Source organism: Heterobasidion irregulare (assembly GCF_000320585.1).
Source record: "Heterobasidion irregulare TC 32-1 unplaced genomic scaffold scaffold_04, whole genome shotgun sequence".
NCBI lineage: Eukaryota > Fungi > Basidiomycota > Agaricomycetes > Russulales > Bondarzewiaceae > Heterobasidion > Heterobasidion irregulare.
This window is the reverse complement of record NW_009258200.1, coordinates 475,661-494,467: the sequence shown is the minus strand read 5'-3', so window position 1 is coordinate 494,467 and position 18,807 is coordinate 475,661. Positions and strand designations below refer to the sequence as shown.

The window sequence follows — 18,807 nt, the reverse complement described above, 5'->3', positions numbered from 1 at the left end:
CCAGCATGCGATGCGACGCGATGCGCGGCGCGCCCCAGCTCGACACCCCCGCTGCCTTCCACGCGAGCGACCGCCATCTCGGTGCCGCGGCGCACTCGCGCCGGCTCTGGACCTCGCAAAGGTCGTCAGCCGAGACGACCCGCCTGCGGCCCCGGCTGCTCGTTCGCACGGCGGGGGTTCGCTGGGTAGAGTACTCGCGCGGCCGCCGTTCCTCGCTCGCCTTTCTGTTCGTGTCGCCCGACGCCCGTGGTCCTCTTTGATCACAGTCGAATGAGCATTTACCACACACCACGCACGCGTGCGGGAGCGTGGGGCGGTATGTGATGGTTGATTTCTGCCGCGCCGAAAAGGCCTTTTGTTGACACCAAGCACACGCGAGCGTCGGCGTCGCTGGCGTCGCACACCGCACTCATTCACTCAGCGTGCCCTGACAGACCAACACAAAAATCGCATCATATTGATCGCGTCCCCCCCCCCCCCCTCGCTGGAAGGTCCAGACAACAAAAGAGAAAAGAAAAAGAAAAAGCGACCGCTCCGTACAAGATCAGCTTGCCAGCGTGCATCGTCTTCGCACTCCGTCTCCGCCCGCGCGCGCGCAAACCCGCGCGCCCCCGTTTTACCGTCATCCGAGCTCGCTGCGAATCGCGCATCGAACCGCATTACCGCGGGCAACGCACGCGTATGCTACGACGTACTCCACGCACGCACGCGCGAGCGTCGGCGTCGCTGGCGTCGCACACCGCACTCAGACTCACTCATTCACTCAGCATGCCCTGACAGACCACCACAAACAATCGCATCATATTGATCGCGCCCCCCCCCCCCCCTCACTGGAAGGTCCAGACAACAAAAGAGAGAAAAAAAAAAAGAAAAAACGACCGCTCCGTACACGATCAGCTTGCCAGCGTGCATCGTCTTCGCACTCCGTCTCCACCCGCGCGCAAACCCGCGCGCGCCCCCGTTTTCCCGTCATCCGAGCTCGCTGCGAATCGCGCATCGAACCGCAACACTCGGGCAACGCACGCGTATGCTACGACGTACTCCACGCACGCACGCACGCCCGTTCGCTCGCTCCGCGTCCGACAGGCTGTTCACGTATGGCATGCTCGTCGGTGCCAGTCCGGGCTGGAAAAACACGGTCCACGATCCCGCGTCGCTTCGAAACGTACGGCAGCCTGATTAGAGCGCCTAGCTGCGTCGCGCAGGACGCCTACGCACGCAAGCCGTACGTGCGGTAAGGCTCTTCGAACGCTGTTGCGTCGGGGGGCAGACACCGCGCGGCGTGCTCGGGGGCCGTTCATGGGACGCCATGGAGAGCGGGCGGTGGAGGGGCGAGGGATGGCCTGACGCGGGCTGAGCAGCTCGTGCGGCATGACGGCGAGGAGGCGTTGATAGGAGGGACGCCCGGTTTGGGAATACGCGTTCGGCGGACGCGCCGTCGGCGCCCCCGTATTTGCCGACTCCATGGCGGTAGACGTGCGGTGCGCTGCAACCGAGAGGAACGGGCGTCGCATCACGTGTTGGCATCGCCGTGCTTGCGTTGATACGGACAGAGATGGCGGATAGACGCGCGGTGTCGCTGTTCGTCGCAGACGGCGGGGCGGACATACAATGTCTGCGAAGGAGAGGGAGGGGGCCGGTATCGGATCCTCGCAACGGCCGTCTCTTCGAGCTACGCGAACCGCATCTGCCACACCGCCGCATCGCAGCTGTGAAGCTGAGGAGGACGGCGAGCCAGATCCCCCCCACGTCTGTCTCGTCGCTGTGCGCGCCCAGGGCCTTCCAGGGATTTGGCATCGATACCCTGCTCCCTACGGTGGGTAGCCAGGCCACTACGATATTCGACCAGTGAGCACACGGCTGGCTACCTCAAAAACATCACTTACGCTTATTAGGGGCGCTGCTCCATCCCGCTTTCCAGCCGCCGCTCGTATCCGGAAATGGTGCATGCACCCGCTGTCCGGCGTGCACTGGCCGTCCCCGTGTCGTCTTCGACCATGTCCGTGCCACCGCTCCGGCGCACGAGCTGCGCGCCCGTTGCTTGACTCTGCCTTGAGGCGTCAGCGGACCGGGCACGTCGGTCGCGGAGAAATAATGTCTGTGCTCGCTTGTTCGTGTAACGGCGCTGTGTCCGCACACGTTTGGGCTGCAGGACGGGGGGATGAGCGACGGCACACCCGAGGCATCGACGGACGGACGTACGTTGTGCAAGGCCATCGACGCGCGAGGTCGAGGTGGGTGATTGTGGTAAGATGAGTTATGAGCGGATGAGGGGAGGACACGATGTGAGGGAGGAGGGGCATCGCAAGAGGGTATTTATACGATCCTCGAGGGCCAGCCCGCCACATGAATAAGCGGCGCGCGCCGCATTGTGGACAACCATGCCACATTCTTTTGTCCACCCCTCTCCAAGGCACGTCCCACGGGCCGCGGTGCCATACGGCGTGGCTGTCGCCCACGCTGCCCTTGCCAAGGAAGGCCCGAGAATGTCTCGTATGCTGCAGAGCTCGAGGCATCATGCCAGCGCAGGGCAAGGCCCTGCTATATGCCGACGAGAATCGCGGTCGTCGTGCATAGGTTCTCCTACAAGCAGTGTTCTACTTTGCAGCCGCGCGACGACGCGTCATGCCCACTTCGCAGGACCCAAAGGCGGTTATGGAGCGGGATCTGAGTCGAGTTTCGACGTCGGGGGCGTCACGCTGGAAGTTCGGCTTTGTCCGGCGGCACGCGCCGCCTCTTTTGTAGTACGAGTACATCCAAACTATTCTGGGGCCCAGGCGGCACCATTGCCGTCCTCGTTGATCACCTCCTCCGACTGGTCCACACGCATCACATCTCTTTTTTTCGCTGCGAGACCGTTGATCTGGTGAGAACCTCCACCTGCGCCTCCAGTTTTTTCTTCCTGATCTTCATGGCGTCCCGCTCAACCTTGAGGGCAAGGAATTCTTCCAAGTTATAGTCCAAGCACCTGCGCATCATCTTGATCTCGCGCTTGATCGAGCTCACGGATCGGGAGCGTTGGCGCTTGTCCGAAACAAATTGCGCGATGTACTCCTCCACATCATCATCCATCGGAGGAGGCGTCTCGTGGAGATCTTCAGAGGCATCCATGTCTGGGGGACTCTCGACTCGATTGGATGGGCCTGCAATCATCCGCTCCTCAAAGGCAGGCTTGAGGCGCGACGGGCCCGCGACCGACTTTGAAGGGACGTTGGCCGCCTTGGAAGGAGCGACGACGACCAAGGTGGGCACCTTGGAGGTGACCTTTCTGAGACGAGGAGCTGGGCGACGTGGCGATAAGTAGGGACACGGAGGAAGTATGTCGGAGGTTCCTCACCTCGACTCGGTTCGCGCTCGGAGGTGGCGGTTGCGGCAAGGATAGCTCCATGGCAGAATTGGTGATCACTGGCGCACTTGACGCACCGCACAGTTCCTGGGTAGAGGAAGCACTGGAACGGCGTCGCGAAACCAGAGCATCTGACGCACGCAGTGCTGGCCTGTTGGACGTTAGGAAACACAAATGTGACTCAGTAGCGGATGCGCGTACACGGACCGCCCCTTGTGGCAGGTTCTTGGGGATCTTACCTCTTTTTCTTTTCGGCTTTCTTTCCGAGTCTTCCGCTTCATCCGTTTCGTAGACGACGCGCTTCCGCACACTGCTCCCCTGGTGAGGTACCGTGGCCGGACCTTTTCCCTTGCGATCGACGGAGCGGTTGGGCGGCTTGGATTGGGGCGATGAAGACGGCGAAGGAGATGAAGATAATTTTGGAGAAGAATAGGAGGACAATGGTGATCGTGAGTATGAAGGAGATGCGTGGGATGGAGTATGTGTGCGCGGGGTTGGCGAAAGCTGCGAGCCAGGAACGGTATCGTCAAACCCATCCAGTGGTTTGAGAGTGAGAGCCCTCAATTCCTTCTTCGTGATCTCTCCCCGGATGAACCGATTAACGATGGCCTTGTTGCGGGCGTCCATCGCCAGTTTCCTCTCGCGCTGCCGTGTCGCGACCTCGCGGGCGGTCTTCTGAACGACGTCCTCTGGTTTGTCTGGATCTCCCAGTAGATGAACTGGTCCCGTCACAGAAACATCTTGTTTGAGCGTCGCGGGCGGGTTGCGCTGCGCCTGGTCGAGCCGACGTGCGCGAGCACGGAGGATAACCGCCCCCCATTCCAGCCATTCGTCGGAGGCGCACGTCTCAAGTATCTTCTCTGCCTCATCAAGCAAGGTTGGCACATCGGTGTCGATAACATAACCTTCCGAACTGAACATATGATTCTGAGGGAGCCGTGAGCTCTGCATCACGCAACCAACGAGACCAGACCTACAAAGGCTTTCGCGCATTGGATTCCCCATTGTCTGAATTTCTCTTTATCAGCGGTTGGTGGTGGTGGTTGATTCAGTAAGGTTTTTATATACTCCTTGTAATACGGGATGAGTATATCCACCATGGCAGCGATGGATTTGGGAACAGCTCCAGGCAGCTCCAGGCGAACACACGACCACACGACTTGTCCGTTGCTCACAAACAGCGCCAAACAATATATTGCGTCATGCGGCACGGTCGGTCAGTCGGTCGGTTGGTCGGTTAGTCGAACGGGGGACATGTGTTCGAGACGATGACGACGGTCGAGCCCGAGCTCGGGGGCGCGCGTGGAATCAACATCAAGGGTGCGCTGGGCGAGCTAGCCGGCGGTGACCTCTTCCAAGGAAGAAGTGGCCGCATGCGCGTATTCGGGTGCGAGGTACGAGGCGGCGCCGAAAGGAGTGTCGCTTGTGAGTGAGGGAATGAGGGAGGGACTGTCAGCCTGTGCTGGCAGAACAAATCTGCGGTCTCCATGTGTACCGTGCTGCACAGGGGCTGGCATGCGTGCGCCGCGAGAGGCTTTCTAGCACTTTACAAGCTCGGTCGGCGACGCGGATCACGGCGACGGCGGTGCTGGCCCGACCAACGGCCTCCGACGGCATGGTTTGACGGTTGTCGTTGTCGTCGTTATCGTCACCGCTCCAGTACGTCTTGCCCACGCATGATGCAAGAACAAGAAACAATGGAAAACAAGGGTGGCATTGGTGACACGGTGTCGCAGCAGCTGAGACTCACATTATGTTCTGGGTCGTTTGAGCATTGTGACTGGGAGACGGCGAATGCCGATGACGTGACTCCGCGACAGGCCTTTCTGCTTCACACAATAACCAATATCCAATGCTTAGACACCACGGTTCAAAAAACATCATTAATTGTGCCCCCACCCCAATGAGCCAGAAAAAAAACAAAAAAGCGCTCCGACAGACTACGATGGAATATTATCTGCATGATTGTCTATCCACCTTCACACCGTCCGACATCCCCAAATGAGTCTTCGTGAAGTTTAAAATCCTTCACCATTTACAAGACCGAGCCGTCGGCGAATCGCATGTCCAACCTCATTAGATAGACGCCGCCTGTTCGTTTGGCATCTGAAGACGGAGCGTCGATGCACACCTATCCTGGGCACACCGCTCTGTATCCGACAGACATCCTACCCTCTATGCCGTCAAGCATGCAAGCCCACGCACCACTTCACTGCCAGAGGTAAGGGTGTACGATCGTCATGCTTAATTGCGTCAACTACGTCTGCATATGCACGCCAGACAAAGGCGTCCAAAGGCAGCACGCGAGGGTCGGGGGACGCCGCGGAGAATAATTCGGCCAGGTCCGGGGGTACGGTCGCAAGCATACCGAACTCGAATTGGGACGCCTCGTCGCCGGCGTCTCCGTCCGGGCGGGGTCCGTGGCGCCCGCTGGAGTTGGTAGGTACGTTAGGGCCCACTCTCTGATATCGCGCGGGGAAACATCTTGTGGAAGGGCGCCGAGCTCCACACGCCGCCACTTCCCGTGGCCGGACGGCGCGCAACTGAACACAGAGAGGCGGAACGCCAGACAGGAGGGGTGGCGGTCGAATGGGGAGTTCCGAGACCATGGAAATCAGGGAGCAGGCGTTTGAACGACAACCAACGACGTTCCAATCGTTGTGTGGCATGGACGTGAGCCAGCCCAGTGTCAAGTGACAGAGACCAACGATTGGCCCTAGATGGGCGTGATCTAGGAGCGACGTCGTGGCTGGCAACCCTACAGTACGGCGGACACACATTGCGATGCCACATTTGGCTGCGAACGCAGGGGAAGGCCTTGCAAGGTGGACAGGGCGGGGAGTCGCGTCGGCATGGGATTTTCTTCATGCCCGTCCCTGCGGTCCACGCATCTCGGATCTGCCACACCGCCTCCAGAGAGAGGCGCACGCAGCAGGGCGGGGGATTGTCTTCTGCCCTGTCAATCAGGCCTTCGACTATGGCTGAGAGTGCACGAGATCGAGACCGTCGGCCGGGTTGTAATAATGTCTGTGCTCGCTTGTTCGTGGGGTATCGGCCAGGCCGGAGAGTGGAGGTGAAGGTACGCTGCTGTTCCCATAACATAGCGGGGCTAAAGGAAAGAAGGATGAGCGACGACATGCAAGGCGTCGATGGACGACGTACGTTGTGTAAGACCATTGAGGCCGAATGTCAAGATTGAATGCTGTCGTGTAAATTGATAAGGTTGGTATTTTGGAAGAAAGGATGCGATCTGGAGAGGGAAGAGAATTGCATGGGGTATTTATACGCCGGAGTCGGCAGCAGCCACATACGGTGAAGGACAACTAATGTGGCAGGTCCAAGCGCAAGGTGCCTCGTCGGAACACCGCTAGTGGACAAAAGGACGTGGCGTGACGGCTCACTTGGCCTTGTGCCATAGAACCTCCGATGGGCTCATATTGTCTTACCGAAGATCCGAGATTTGCTCATCGGCCCCTTCAAAGGCGTCACAGAGACAGAAATCGTCAATGTCAGCTCAGCAGCTATGAAATTGCGAGAACAAAAGCTCCCTATGTCCTGGCGCTGGGTTGTTCTGGCTTCTGAATGTGAAGATTCGAATGTCGGCGTTGGTCGTGGAGAAGACTTCGATTCAACGCTGTAACCGCGGTTCCATTCGCGTCCAAGCAGGTCCAAAGCTGTCCAAGGCTGGAAGATAAAATTTAAGGGTCCGCACGCGGGAAGCCGAGGTCATCGTCGCGGCATCTTCGGCAACGGCAAGCTCCCCAACCACTATGCTCTGCACTCGCCCTCCGACTCGTCGCTCATGCTCATTGCTGATTGTTTTCACTAAGGTTTACAACGACGGGGCCTCAAAATTGTGCTCAAATCTGACTGGTTCTCCGGTCTTAATTTGATTCCAGGACTGGGCTGCAGCGATTCGGAATCTCGGAATTTCATCGCTGTAGACATCACTGATGCCGGTGCGTCTCCACAATACCTTTTCTTCGTCGTGTTTGATCTCCATGATACTTGAATTGGAAATCTTGTACCGACAGTGTTCATGTCCACGTCAGTCCTCTCCCTCGCTGCTCGATGAAGCTTCCCCACTTGCGCTTTTGATAATCATCTACGTGCATGGTCAGTCGCGTTCATGAGGTACGCGCATTCCTCCATAACATTTTACCTGTCTTTACTGCACGCTCATAAGGCGGCCATCCTCATCCTTGAAAAGGAAAGGCCGGACTATAACTTTGATTCGAAGCAGTCCCACCCGAACGAGATCTTGGATTGAAGCAATTCCCCACTTTGGCATATCAATGAGCGTTGTCTGTGCGTCGATTGCTGAGACGGTTGACTATTTGACAATGTTTGCAGCCTGATGATTCTATCTCGGCATCATTCTCTATACTCCGGGATCTGTATATGCATTCGGTTGCTGTTATAGGTCATATGTACACGCTATATGTGTTCCGTGAGTGATCCATCCTTTTTTTACGCTCATGTGGATTTGACAGCGGAAGGACTTCGGATCGACGCTACTTTTTCCTAATGACGCTCCCAGTTGAGTGATGGTGGACTGGCAGCGATCCTGCCTCCCTGAATATACCCGTACCTGCTGTGAGCTAAGCATTAGCTCCGGAATCATCAATAAATGTCCTTCACCCTCTTTTTTTGTACGACTAAGTACGACAAGGGTTACATGCAGACGGATCATTCAGAACATGTTGCTGTCAGCATCTGGTAGCGGGCGCGATCTCTGTTTCCAAGCTGTTCACAACCGTCGCGCTAATAACCCACGTAGGTTCATGTTTCTTCGTTTTCGAACCCGGTAGTCCACCTTTTAAAATAAGATTACATCGACTTAGCACGCGCCTTTCCAACTTTGTGTCTCCAGTGCACCGTTGAGCGTCCGCACTTGTAGGTCTATGTGCGTATTCGCAACTATTTCCAAACCCCCGACGATCCGCTGTAGATTACGCTGGAACCGGTCGTCGAAGGAGATATGCAGCAAGTCTTCACGCTCGAGAAAGTCAACCTCATCCAGATCGCCCGCATCGTCGCCTTCGAGGGACAATATGTCGATCTCACCAATGGTATGAAAGATACCTACGTCCCCATCATGACACATAGGAAGGCTCTCCCCAAAGATAAGATCAATCAAGAGGTCGGTCCCAATCATTATTTTCTCGCCTCACGAGCTGCCAATGCTGACGCACGGAAATTTCCTGGACAGTGGAAGCTCGAGGAAACTGGTGATGAGGGCTACATTGGGGTCGTGAACAACGGCGCCCAGCAGGTCATTTCCTACCCCTCTGCCAATGTCAGGCAAGAGAACGTTCTTCGCCAGCGGGCCATGGCCCACCCGACTGCCGACACCGATTGGCAGCGGGCTGTGTGCGGGGCGGGGTACAAGTGCGTGAACCGAGTCTGATTTCCGCGAAATGACAGCCCTCACAGCTGTACTCTGTTTCCTGCACTGTTGTCACAGATTCATTATACATGATCCTCTCCATTGAAAGCTGGCGCTCACCGCTTGGCCGGTCAGGGCCGCGAACAAAGACGAGTCGCCGGTGAGTCCATGGTTTATGCTCCTATTCAAGCTCTGTGAAGGGGGACTAGTATTCTCTCTTTCCTGTATCCACCTTAGCTCACGCTAGAACGCGAGATTGAAGGCGACAAACAGCAGGTCTTCAAGATCGAGACGGCCCTGGCCTAAACGAGACTGGCCGAAAATGGAGACGCAGAGTTCGTGACCTAAGTATAGAGGCATTCGATAACGTTGGTTCGGCCCGTGAGAGCTGCCGTGCTGTATACACCGAATATCAATCATGTTTGTCCACATACACCGCTTCGGAGGAGGTAAGGCGGCTTTACTGTAGCTGTTATTCGAGGCTCCTCGAAATCACGCCTTGCTCATCGCATTCTGATCATGGAGAAAATAAAGCTAATGCAGGCTCCGTATATCGCAAAGTAAGCTGAAATTCTCCTATTCAGCTGTGAGCGTTTCATCTAGGTTGTCCGAAGGACCTCCCGGAGGCTGCTCAGGCACTTTTGAATCAGATCCAGATTTTGCCAGCGCCACTAATGGCAGCATTCTACACGCGTACCAACAAGGAACCCATGCGGCAGCTGACGAGGCGTGGATGCAGTCGATGCAGCACATTCGGCTTGGGCGTCTTGGACCCTATTCATGAGGCCTTTGGACACACAAGCACTGGTGCCTGCTCTGTTGGACTTACAAGAGATGGAATCCCAAACACGATGCCTGTTGGGATATTAGGTACGCAACACTTTTGCTTCACAGGTCGAGGGAGCGTGTCTTGACCCAGACGTCCTTCGGACGAGAATGCGCATCCTGGCTGACCACGTCGAGGAAGTATATGTCGGTTGTCGCGACGCGATGTAGCTCATTCTTGGTGATGGAATCCGTGAGGTATCACTCGCTAGAGGCCTTGTGATCAAATTTCCGCAAGGAGAAACAGGTCAAACTCCGTATATAAACCAATACCAAAGATCTCGCATGCTCCCATAAACAAACTCGTACAGAACAAGAAAACGAAACCCTAGGAATGTAGCATTTGTACCTTCGATTTTCACAAGAACCCTTGTCTCCCGCAATGTCCACGACGTTGACTTTCTCAAAAATAACTGCGCTCGCCTAACGCTTTAGAAGACCGATGCCACCTGGATGGTGAACGCTTGCTGAGGGTCAGAAGCGGCGACTTCGAGCGTGAGCTATGAGATCCGAGAAACAAATTATGACATATCAGCGTGCCGTTCAAAACGGTATGGAGGAGGCGCAGGGCGCACCGGAGAGCTGCTCGAGTCGGTCCTGGCCGTCCACGCGGTCAATGCAAGCCCGGTGTTAGACTCTATGAGGCTGAATACGTATGGCGAGAGAGCGTACGGTCAGCGAATCGGCTTCGTATGAGGCGGCGAAAGCCACTTACTTGAACTCGCCATTTCCGGTTCCAACGAGGTTCCAAGAAGTGCCAGCGTTCGGGTGGGCAATCGCTTGCTGGCTCCCAATAATGCCCGAGTACCCCATATAAGTGGCAGACGGGAAGGATATGACCTGCCTGACGCCGTTGTTCTGGATTCTGAACTGGTTTTGGTTGCTAGTCTGTATAAACTGCCACTAATCCCATCGACCGCGTCAGAATTGCGAGCGTACTATTTCATGCTCGAGACGCTTACCTCCTGGTTCTGGTTCTCCGCTTTGGCGAAGCTGCGGACAGGCACGAAGTCGGTGGTCCCGCCGGAGGCGAGATCGACAAAGTGTCCTTGGAAGTCGGTGATGCTGAAGGCGGTAGCAGCAGCGGCCAAAGCTGTCAAGTTGAAGTGAACCATTGTAATCGATTGAGTGTTGTTGAGTGTTGAGTGTGTATGTCGAGTGTTGAATGTTTCCCGCAACTCTTCAGCCGTACTTATACGTTCCGCAATGCCTTACAAAATCTCGCCGCCCAACCCACAAAATTTGGTTGCCCAACGTAAAAGGAGACCGTGCATACTCAGCTTGGGAGGTGTTCCTGTACGGAGCTAAGGAGGTGACATCCCGGGTCTCACAAGAGACAGAAATGGCGAGCACGTCAAACCTCGTGTGAGGATTCAAGATAACTTTGTGGCTGTAATGTGCGAAAGAGGAGATCGTCGCCACAAAGATGTCACGACAATTTTTCTTGGAAACGGATCAACCTTGAGAAGTCTGTGAGTCTTCGACAATACTTATCGCGGCGAGTCCTCGTGTTGAAACCGATTGACCTGGATGACTGGGCCGGTTTCGTCAATAACAATTCGACAATGGATTTGACGAAATAGTGCTGCGGGTGAGATTCAGATCATCCACTGCTTTCGGTGTGAACGCGACCTTTGCCTATCGTCCACGACCATCGCGGACCACGTGTTGATCGACGTACTTCGTGAGAGAACAGGACATTTCCTTCCGCGTTTCATAAAACGTTAGGTGCCTGCGAATCCTAAGATATAGGCCTCTGAGGGATCACAATGTATCGTCCAAGGGATACTACCTTCTCAAAAGTGAATAATGTTGGTACCTGCGCCGGTCAACAAGGAGGCGAAAAGCGCACAGCTGGAAGATGTTCAGCCAAACTAGTCCAGCGAATGTGCGGAATTCGTCAGGCCCAGGTAGAGAAGGGAATGAGAGAGCAGAAAAAAAGTAGACGTCGACTCTAAATGACTATAAGGTGGCGGAGATCGAAGCTGTCAAAGGAACGTTGTATGCCTGAATTGGGTGAGGTGCATGGCATACAAGAGCCTAACAGACGCTGTGCCTTGGAAGATGGTAACATGACGAGGCTCACGCGCCTGCAGTAGTTGATTCGCGCACAGTCAACGTTCGATCATCTCAATTTGGTTTCAATTTTGAAACCTTAAGAGGTATCGTATGCGCTCATCAGTAGCAAAATGCGCCTGAGATGCTGATTAGGAAGCAGGAGTCGATGCGGATAGGCAGGAGATAGACGACGTTCATACCACCACTCAAACGTCTTTGGTGGACGTGGGATGAAGTTGTGTATATTGGTATGTCAATGTGAGATATCACTCACTTGACTCGAACTTTGAGGTATCTCTTTTACCACCTATATCGTGGCGTCTGCACTTCGTCGCGACGTCGGCCCTTCGCCGCACGCCCTAATGGCGACGATACCCTGCGTGCGCAGAATGGCTCGCGTCTATCAGATCAAGAGAAGTTAAATGCATGCAACGGCAACAAATAGCATCTAGGGGTGATGATATCCAAAATACCGTATGTCGCGCGCTGTTGTCATTTTCATGCAAGAGAATCACGAATGCTGTTTGTGGCTATACACATTGTTCAGGATTTATTGACAATGCTTACCTTGTCCTGTGCATGAGATGGTGCGGCGCTGGACAAATGATTCCTGCACTGCCTTGAGTGTTTCAGAGACGTTGCTTACTGTGTTGTGGACGAGATGGGTACGTATACCCCATGATTCACAGTATTACGCTGATCGCCGATGGAAATCAAAAAGCAAAGATCGGATTTCTTGACCACTGCTACGAGAGCACGTACCTGTAAGCTTCATGATTTTCTCCCAAAGATGTCGCAAGACATCGTGAACAAGCGTGGTACAAGACGATTGATGGTGGATGAAATGAATGAGATGAGCGTGATGACTTGGGGATTAGTCAAAGTTGGTGACGAGCCCTAAAAGGATAAAGTGAATCAGAAGACAAGCACTCGTGAGTCTCAAACATCCTGTCATCCCTGGTCGCCCAAAGCTCCTATTAGAAGCAAGACAATTACCGATTGTCCCGTTGCCGGGCCGTTGACGTGTGTGAACGTCGATGGTTTCGCTGACGGAAAAGCGGCCGATGAGGCGATATCCTGTAAATTGTGGGAAGTCGCAAGTTCTGGGAGCGAGAACGTGTGCAATGGATGGACGATAAGCGTGTATGCGCAATGATGATGAAATCCTTATATACATACGAACTCGCAAGCCAAGAGAAAATCTGAGAGGGTATATGACTGTGTGTATATCGGGTGAGAGATCTGAGGGAAAATTTGCGGTGTGCATGTGGCGGTGGTCGAGGCCCGTTTCGTGACGCGGGGTGTTTAGACAAGAGAGGTAGGAAACAAAGGTCGTACACAACGCCATGTTATCAGGCAGGTGACCGAGACACGACTGGCGCGTATTGTTGCTACACCTGTCAGTATGAACCTGCAGGATCTCCGGACCGTCTACAGATGCGAGGGGAACGGATGAGCTACGCACCAGCACCTGAGCGCGAAAGATACAAAGTGTGCTGGCTGCTTTGAGTAAATCGGACGCTCGATTTTGTGCGGAGGAAATTGGGGGCCGATGGGATCATGGCGTGGGTAATTGCGTTGTCGTCCGTCGAAGGTAGGGATAGTGAATAGGATATGCATGTGCGTGACGGGAGCGGGATGAAGTGCTGAGTCAGCAAACTTCTGAGACTGGATCGGATTGGTATCGGGCCAGGCACGGAGAGGGACCGCCGAGCAACAGTTGAACGCGACCATGTCCGCACAATATTTAACCTCTTCGAATCGAACCTCCACCTTCCATCGACCCCCCTCGCGACCCGACACCGTCCACGATGCCCAGCACGCTCAACATCACCGCTCTCACCGCCGCCAACGGCATCTCCGTGCTCGAGTGCTGGGCCCTCGACCCCGGATTCGTCTCGTCGTCTCAGGTGGGAACCACAGGCGCAAGCTCGCTCCAGCTTGGTAATTTCGCCAATGGCAGCTACTCCATCCTCCCACCGCGCTTTAACGCGGGCTTGCACAACGCGCCAAATGTCCAGTGCGTGCCGTCTTCATCTGACGACTCCGATCGACCGCTCACATGTTGCTGCGCGTGTCGTTGGCTGTAGATTCGTCGTATTCTTATCTGGCCTCGCGCACATCACCCTGCCCAACTCCACAGATGAAGCATGGGTCCAGGGCGGCCGCAACGGCATCATCATTGCCACTGACACGGCCGCCCTCAGCGCCGGACACCGCACCGAGTATCCCTCTGGCGACGAGACCCTCGCGCTGCAAATTCCGACGGCGGATGGCAAGGTGCCCGGACACATCCTCGTGCACTCCGGTCCCTGCGAGCCGAAGCTCCAGATAGCACGGCGGGAGTTGGACGAGCTGGATTAGGTGGTGTGGCCCGTGGGTCGCTCATGTGCAGTCGGTGTGGGAGGGAACACGCGCTTTCGTGTTTATCAAAAGGTGACCATTTGACTTGGGCATCCGATAGCTGCTTCATTAAGGGGTGCTAACTATTTCCTAACCCTTGTGCCTTCTCGTCGACGCGCTCCCCTACAGCAAGTTCTATGGAACGGGGCCATCGTTTACCTCAAATCCATGTTCTCGGCCGTGTTTCTATATACAATAATACCGCACTTCCTTTATTCTATTTGGCTTCATCTGATAATATGACAGGATTGATGGCAATACTAGTGCACGATAATGCATGAACCGCTATCGTTGCATATGGATATTTCTCAAGGCACATGAGTAGGTTATGAATGAGGCCCAGGATCGGACAGCTCCATAGAGCCTCATCCTCGAGCGGCATGTTTTATACTCCTGTGGACCAGACATTTTCAGGCATCGTTCTGCATCATTTCGATCGAATCGCGATCGAGGCTGACGGTCAAGATTGCACAATTTGCCAAGCTGTCAACGCCACTGAGAGATTGGTGATGTGAGTTTCACTCTTCGTCATGCCATAGAATACCACGCTCCTACTACGATATCTCTCTGTGACAACAATGCTACTGATAGAACAGTGATAGAGCCTCACAAAGCAGCGCACTTCGAGCCGTGAGGCATCCGCAGGCGTTCGCTGCCTGAACACCCAGCCACCCAGCCCCGGTTGACGTCGCCGATCGACATCAATCTGGTCAGGACGAAGGCACGCAAAGGAACGCAGGACGCCGCAGCACTGCGCGAGCCACACGAAATCGACGATCTCCAAGAAAGGTAGCATTACCAGATCATGTGAGCGACAAGAACGAATACTACACATTATATCCTAGTACATAGATGCGGTATACAGCGAGCAGGTGAGCAGAGCAGAACAGCGTACATAACAAACCTCCGAGTCTCTTCGCGGTATCTACAGTGCTATCGAGGCCCCCTGGCAGGACCGGCCTGTTGCCTCTGCCTACCTACCCACAGCGCGCCGATCCCCATGGGCACCGCCCGCCCTGTCCCGCCCACTCGCGCCTCCTCATCCATCTCCTCGACCTCCCGCAGAGGCTCCTGCACCCTCACCGACCCGACGCTGATATAGTGGTCCCCCTCCCCCTTCTGCATCGTCACCCGCGCAGCAGGATCGAGGCTCGGTCGCCACTGAGAGTCCCCCTGCAGCGAGCCGACGCTTATATAATGCGCGTCCTTGCGCGTCTGCGCCTCGTCGAGCGTGTACGCGGCGCTGAGCGTGCCCTTGCTCGTCAGCCCGAGGTCCGTGTCCGTGCCGGACCCCGAGCCGTCCGTCGTCGTCCCGCCGCTGATGAGCCCGCGCGCACGCGCCTGTCGCGTCGTGAACCCGAACGTGCCGTGCGTCGATCGCCCACCCGTGATGCGCGACTTGAAGCGGAAGGACGAGAAGCGCGGGCCGTCGGGTGACTCGTCTGCGAAGGACGTCGGGTCTTCCGTTTGGTCGCGCAGCCCGAAGCGCCGCACGAGCGCGGTCGCAACGACGGGGACGTTCGCGACAGAGAGGGACATGCAGTCCTCGACGAGGGCAGAGATGATGACTTTGATACCGCCGCCCGTGATGATGTAGGCAGCGTGCACGAGGGAGACGATGGTCGTGATGACTGTAGAGCAAAAATGGTAAGGTTACAGCATACGATATCGAAGTCAGGATGCGTACTAGATGTGGAGAAAATGAAGATCAATCGTCGGCGGAGACCACGATCTTTGATGCCATGGATGAGACGAAGGGGGAGGAGTATGAGGAGGAGATCTGAGAAAATGTCGGCTGCGATGCGGCCGGTCAGTCCACAAGAACACGCATATAGGTATGAAAAGGCGTACAAACGAGCTGGCATATCGCGACTTCCTTGTTCAGCTTGCACTGTGGGCTGCGCTCGTCCTTCCAACCGGGCTCGGGCTCGCAGACCCACATGAGCTGGGCAAGGAAGAAAAAGATGGCAAAAATGAAAATGGCGACAATCCAGCGGAGTCGCCGGCGAATTTGGGGGTCGGGGTCGATTCGGATGATGGAGAAGAGGATGGAGAGTCTGGCGGACCAGATGACGGTATAAAACGTGCTCGCCATGAGATAGTACGCTGCGACACGATTCGTTTTTGAGAGCTCCGAGGGATTATCGACGTGCATGAACACGCTAGCAAATTGAATGAAGAGACTGCAAACGCGCGTTTAGATGAGAAAAAAAAATGACGATAAACGAGCCTGGAGCGAAATGGCGCACCTCAAGAGAGAGAAGAAAGCCCACGCATCGTCCCACCAGTACCTCCCGCGTCGGATGTACACGCGTACAGCAGTCATACATATTGCGAGGAATCCGCATACTGACTGGGTAACTACAATGCGGCTGAGCAAAGTGACAAGACCGGAAAGAAAACGAGATACCTTTGATCTGGACTAAAGGATCGTGGATATTTATACCCATGAAAGCTGGGTGCGAGATGCGTGAGCGTGAGGTATCGTGTCTGAATCGGTAAAGAGTGGCGATGGTGGAGAGAATGGGAGAGGATGGGTATTTGAGAGGGTCGGCATCGAAGTCGAAGCCTTCATGGGACCATGAGCGGCTTCAAGTCTGCCTTTGCATCAACGCCGTGACCGTCACGGTTCCACTTCTGCCTCCTGCCCACGCCCCTTCCCCTCTCCTCCCTCCCCTCCTCTATTACACCTTCCGGCCTCCGCTCTGCCTCCATCGCACCGTCTCAAACTAGCGCGATATTTGTTCGATTTTTCCTTGTCCTTCCAAACGTGCGATGTTCAGCCACCTCATCTATCTCACGCCAACTAATCCATGCAGGCTCAAGCGCGCGCAATGGTTCCGGTCAAGTGATAGGCGTGTCCTATTCTCTGGACCCCGCTGAGGTCACCGATCAACCTGTGTTTTTGCCTCCTTGTGGTAGCCTATGTCTCCCAGGCTCCCGTTGCTTCCGTTCTCGTCGAGGTTCTCACGGTTGTCGACCTTGAATATGTTCCGCCCTTCTCTCCATCGTAGAGACAAGGAACTGTAGGTACATCTGTCAAGTATCCTCGTAATACGTATCCGCCCCGCATCCTGAACTTGGTGATGCTCATCTGTTTGTGCAAGTCTCTTGTCCGACAACCTGCTTGGCATCTCCACTTTGAGCACAAGTAGTTTCTGATATCCCTTTCCAGTGCTCGTCGCTCGAGGCGCATCTGACAGCTCTGCATGAGGTGTCCGACACGGAGCGGATCTCGTAAACTCTACCGCATCTGAGTGCCTTGATTCATTCCCTTCTCCTCTCTCCCTCTCCTCCCTGAAATCTCGCCCTCATTGCGTACTTCTACATCCTACTAAGCTCCCTGATGCGCAAACTGAATTGTGTCGCTTGGAATAGGCTCCCTATTCCCGACGACTCTGCATCCATCATCAGGACCATCGAGAACGCTTTCCACGATGACATCGGATCAGGTACTGCAATCAGTAAGGCTGTACTGCGGATCTCGCCGTGTCCCTCGCTCTTTCTCCGCAGCCCAACTGTAACCGAACCTTTGCCGCTTTCGACCTAATCCGAACAAAAATTGCTCAAATTTCCGGTTTTTCGCTCTGATCGGTGTATTTGTGCTGAATTGTTACGCGCTTCTCAAGGATCTGCAAATCACCGCTGCTCACTATCATTGTTGCAGCAGTGAGTTTGATTCCCATGTTATTCTCGACTAACAATTGACCTTGAAGCCCAGTGAAAAGTCAATATTGCGAAATCGAACGAGAACGAGCGAGATCGGACAAGTTGATGTAGTTAGAAAAGTCTCACTTTGAACGAATGTGAACGACTTTGAACGACTCTTATCACATGTAGCCAATGCTAGCCAATGCCTAAATTTGGCGTTGTGAGGTCGGCAAAAGACATAATAAAAAAGGCATGGGCTAGGATCGAACCCACAACCATCAACACTGTTAAGAGCAAGAAACTTGAGGCATAAGGGTAGACTGCTGATATGCTAGAGGCGGCTCTAAGTGCCAAGCACAACACTAAAACACCCTCTAATGCAGGGGTGCTGGGGCTAGTATCTGATACACAAGGAATCATTAGTTAGGACTTGAGAAAGCAAGGGCGCACTGAAAAGTAATGAGGAGGGTGAGATTAAAGTGCCTGAATGGTTTTGGGACTGCACCGAAGACTAACCGAACGTTTGGTCGGTCGAGTCAGGTCGAGGAGTCAATCAGTGATGAGAAGGTAGTGTTGTGACCAACAACTATGTGCTTCAAGAGCCACATAGGACTCTGATAATATATGAGGGAGGACGAAGGGTACGATCAAAGAGACAAGTACGAATGTGAACAAGGCCAAATGATAAGGATGACAAGTTTTTGGAAGTTGACAAAGACAATTTCCATGGTTGAGATGAGTGCAAATGAGCTCTGAACTGTGGGGTGTGAAAGCTGGTTTATTCCAGAGTTGTATGTAGGTTTTTATAGTAAACAGAGCCCCTAAGTAAAATATTAAACAAGAAATGAGAGTATATGTCGAATGGGTGCCAAGCCTTAGCAATCAGAGAAGATAAGAAGGTAGGTGAGATGTCCATATGGGTTCCGAAGGTGATAAGGTAAAAGTTAATCAGTGATGGCAAAATCCCGAACATTTGGGATCTGTCACCCAAGCGTAGGTAGTGGGAACAAGCATTGGAAAACCAATGAAAATAAAGAAGAGGTATTATACAACTAGAGTGGCCAAGTAATGGTGCAAGATCGTGTTTGACTGACCATGTGGAAGTCAGGAAGATAAGTGATAAGGATCAACTGAC

At 54.4% G+C, this 18,807-nt stretch overlaps 8 protein-coding genes across 8 annotated transcripts; 5 read left to right on the top strand and 3 right to left on the bottom strand.

The window, feature by feature from the left end:
* Positions 1-20: 20 nt before the first annotated feature.
* On the top strand, positions 21-1,183 carry HETIRDRAFT_450383 (uncharacterized protein; the record flags this gene model as incomplete). Its single annotated transcript, XM_009546608.1, has 5 exons — positions 21-249; positions 549-679; positions 781-837; positions 898-1,025; positions 1,087-1,183. The coding sequence occupies 5 exons, from the start codon at positions 21-23 to the stop codon at positions 1,181-1,183; spliced, it is 642 nt and encodes a 213-aa protein (XP_009544903.1).
* A 228-nt stretch (positions 1,184-1,411) lies between these two features.
* Positions 1,412-2,386, top strand: HETIRDRAFT_382643 (uncharacterized protein). The gene is made up of 2 exons (XM_009546607.1): positions 1,412-1,848; positions 1,896-2,386. The coding sequence occupies exons 1-2, from the start codon at positions 1,556-1,558 to the stop codon at positions 2,254-2,256; spliced, it is 654 nt and encodes a 217-aa protein (XP_009544902.1). The 5' UTR covers positions 1,412-1,555; the 3' UTR covers positions 2,257-2,386.
* A 267-nt stretch (positions 2,387-2,653) lies between these two features.
* HETIRDRAFT_450381 (uncharacterized protein) lies at positions 2,654-4,446 on the bottom strand (the record flags this gene model as incomplete). Its single annotated transcript, XM_009546606.1, has 6 exons — positions 2,654-2,736; positions 2,785-2,815; positions 2,881-3,281; positions 3,338-3,497; positions 3,548-4,273; positions 4,324-4,446. The coding sequence occupies 6 exons, from the start codon at positions 4,444-4,446 to the stop codon at positions 2,654-2,656; spliced, it is 1,524 nt and encodes a 507-aa protein (XP_009544901.1).
* Positions 4,447-4,614: 168 nt separating this feature from the next.
* On the top strand, positions 4,615-9,041 carry HETIRDRAFT_120799 (uncharacterized protein; the record flags this gene model as incomplete). Its single annotated transcript, XM_009546605.1, has 15 exons — positions 4,615-4,740; positions 4,889-5,005; positions 5,627-5,789; positions 6,067-6,425; positions 6,462-6,504; positions 6,569-6,681; positions 6,798-6,930; positions 7,177-7,305; positions 7,468-7,480; positions 7,770-7,796; positions 7,909-7,942; positions 8,060-8,122; positions 8,298-8,737; positions 8,871-8,895; positions 8,973-9,041. The coding sequence occupies 15 exons, from the start codon at positions 4,615-4,617 to the stop codon at positions 9,039-9,041; spliced, it is 1,854 nt and encodes a 617-aa protein (XP_009544900.1).
* A 340-nt stretch (positions 9,042-9,381) lies between these two features.
* Positions 9,382-10,675, bottom strand: HETIRDRAFT_120798 (uncharacterized protein; the record flags this gene model as incomplete). Its single annotated transcript, XM_009546604.1, has 6 exons — positions 9,382-9,420; positions 9,565-9,684; positions 10,010-10,060; positions 10,136-10,205; positions 10,276-10,448; positions 10,523-10,675. The coding sequence occupies 6 exons, from the start codon at positions 10,673-10,675 to the stop codon at positions 9,382-9,384; spliced, it is 606 nt and encodes a 201-aa protein (XP_009544899.1).
* Positions 10,676-13,423: 2,748 nt separating this feature from the next.
* HETIRDRAFT_315505 (uncharacterized protein) lies at positions 13,424-13,982 on the top strand (the record flags this gene model as incomplete). Its single annotated transcript, XM_009546603.1, has 2 exons — positions 13,424-13,638; positions 13,709-13,982. Coding segments are annotated over 2 exons (489 nt in total), but the record flags the coding sequence as incomplete, so codon positions are not given.
* Positions 13,983-15,566: 1,584 nt separating this feature from the next.
* On the bottom strand, positions 15,567-16,116 carry HETIRDRAFT_315451 (uncharacterized protein; the record flags this gene model as incomplete). The annotated part of the gene is made up of 3 exons (XM_009546602.1): positions 15,567-15,652; positions 15,709-15,816; positions 15,873-16,116. Coding segments are annotated over 3 exons (438 nt in total), but the record flags the coding sequence as incomplete, so codon positions are not given.
* Positions 16,117-17,367: 1,251 nt separating this feature from the next.
* Positions 17,368-17,571, top strand: HETIRDRAFT_316639 (uncharacterized protein; the record flags this gene model as incomplete). The annotated part of the gene is made up of 1 exon (XM_009546601.1): positions 17,368-17,571. The coding sequence occupies one exon, from the start codon at positions 17,368-17,370 to the stop codon at positions 17,569-17,571; it is 204 nt and encodes a 67-aa protein (XP_009544896.1).
* Positions 17,572-18,807: the final 1,236 nt, after the last annotated feature.

What these genes read in the sequence shown, in the direction of transcription:
- HETIRDRAFT_382643 (XM_009546607.1), top strand. Translation starts at nt 1,556, where the DNA reads ATGGCGGATAGACGCGCGGTGTCGCTGTTCGTCGCAGACGGCGGGGCG. An exon ending in GCCACTACGATATTCGACCA is followed by an intron (nt 1,849 to 1,895) that starts GTGAGCACACGG and finishes TACGCTTATTAG; the next exon opens with GGGCGCTGCTCCATCCCGCT.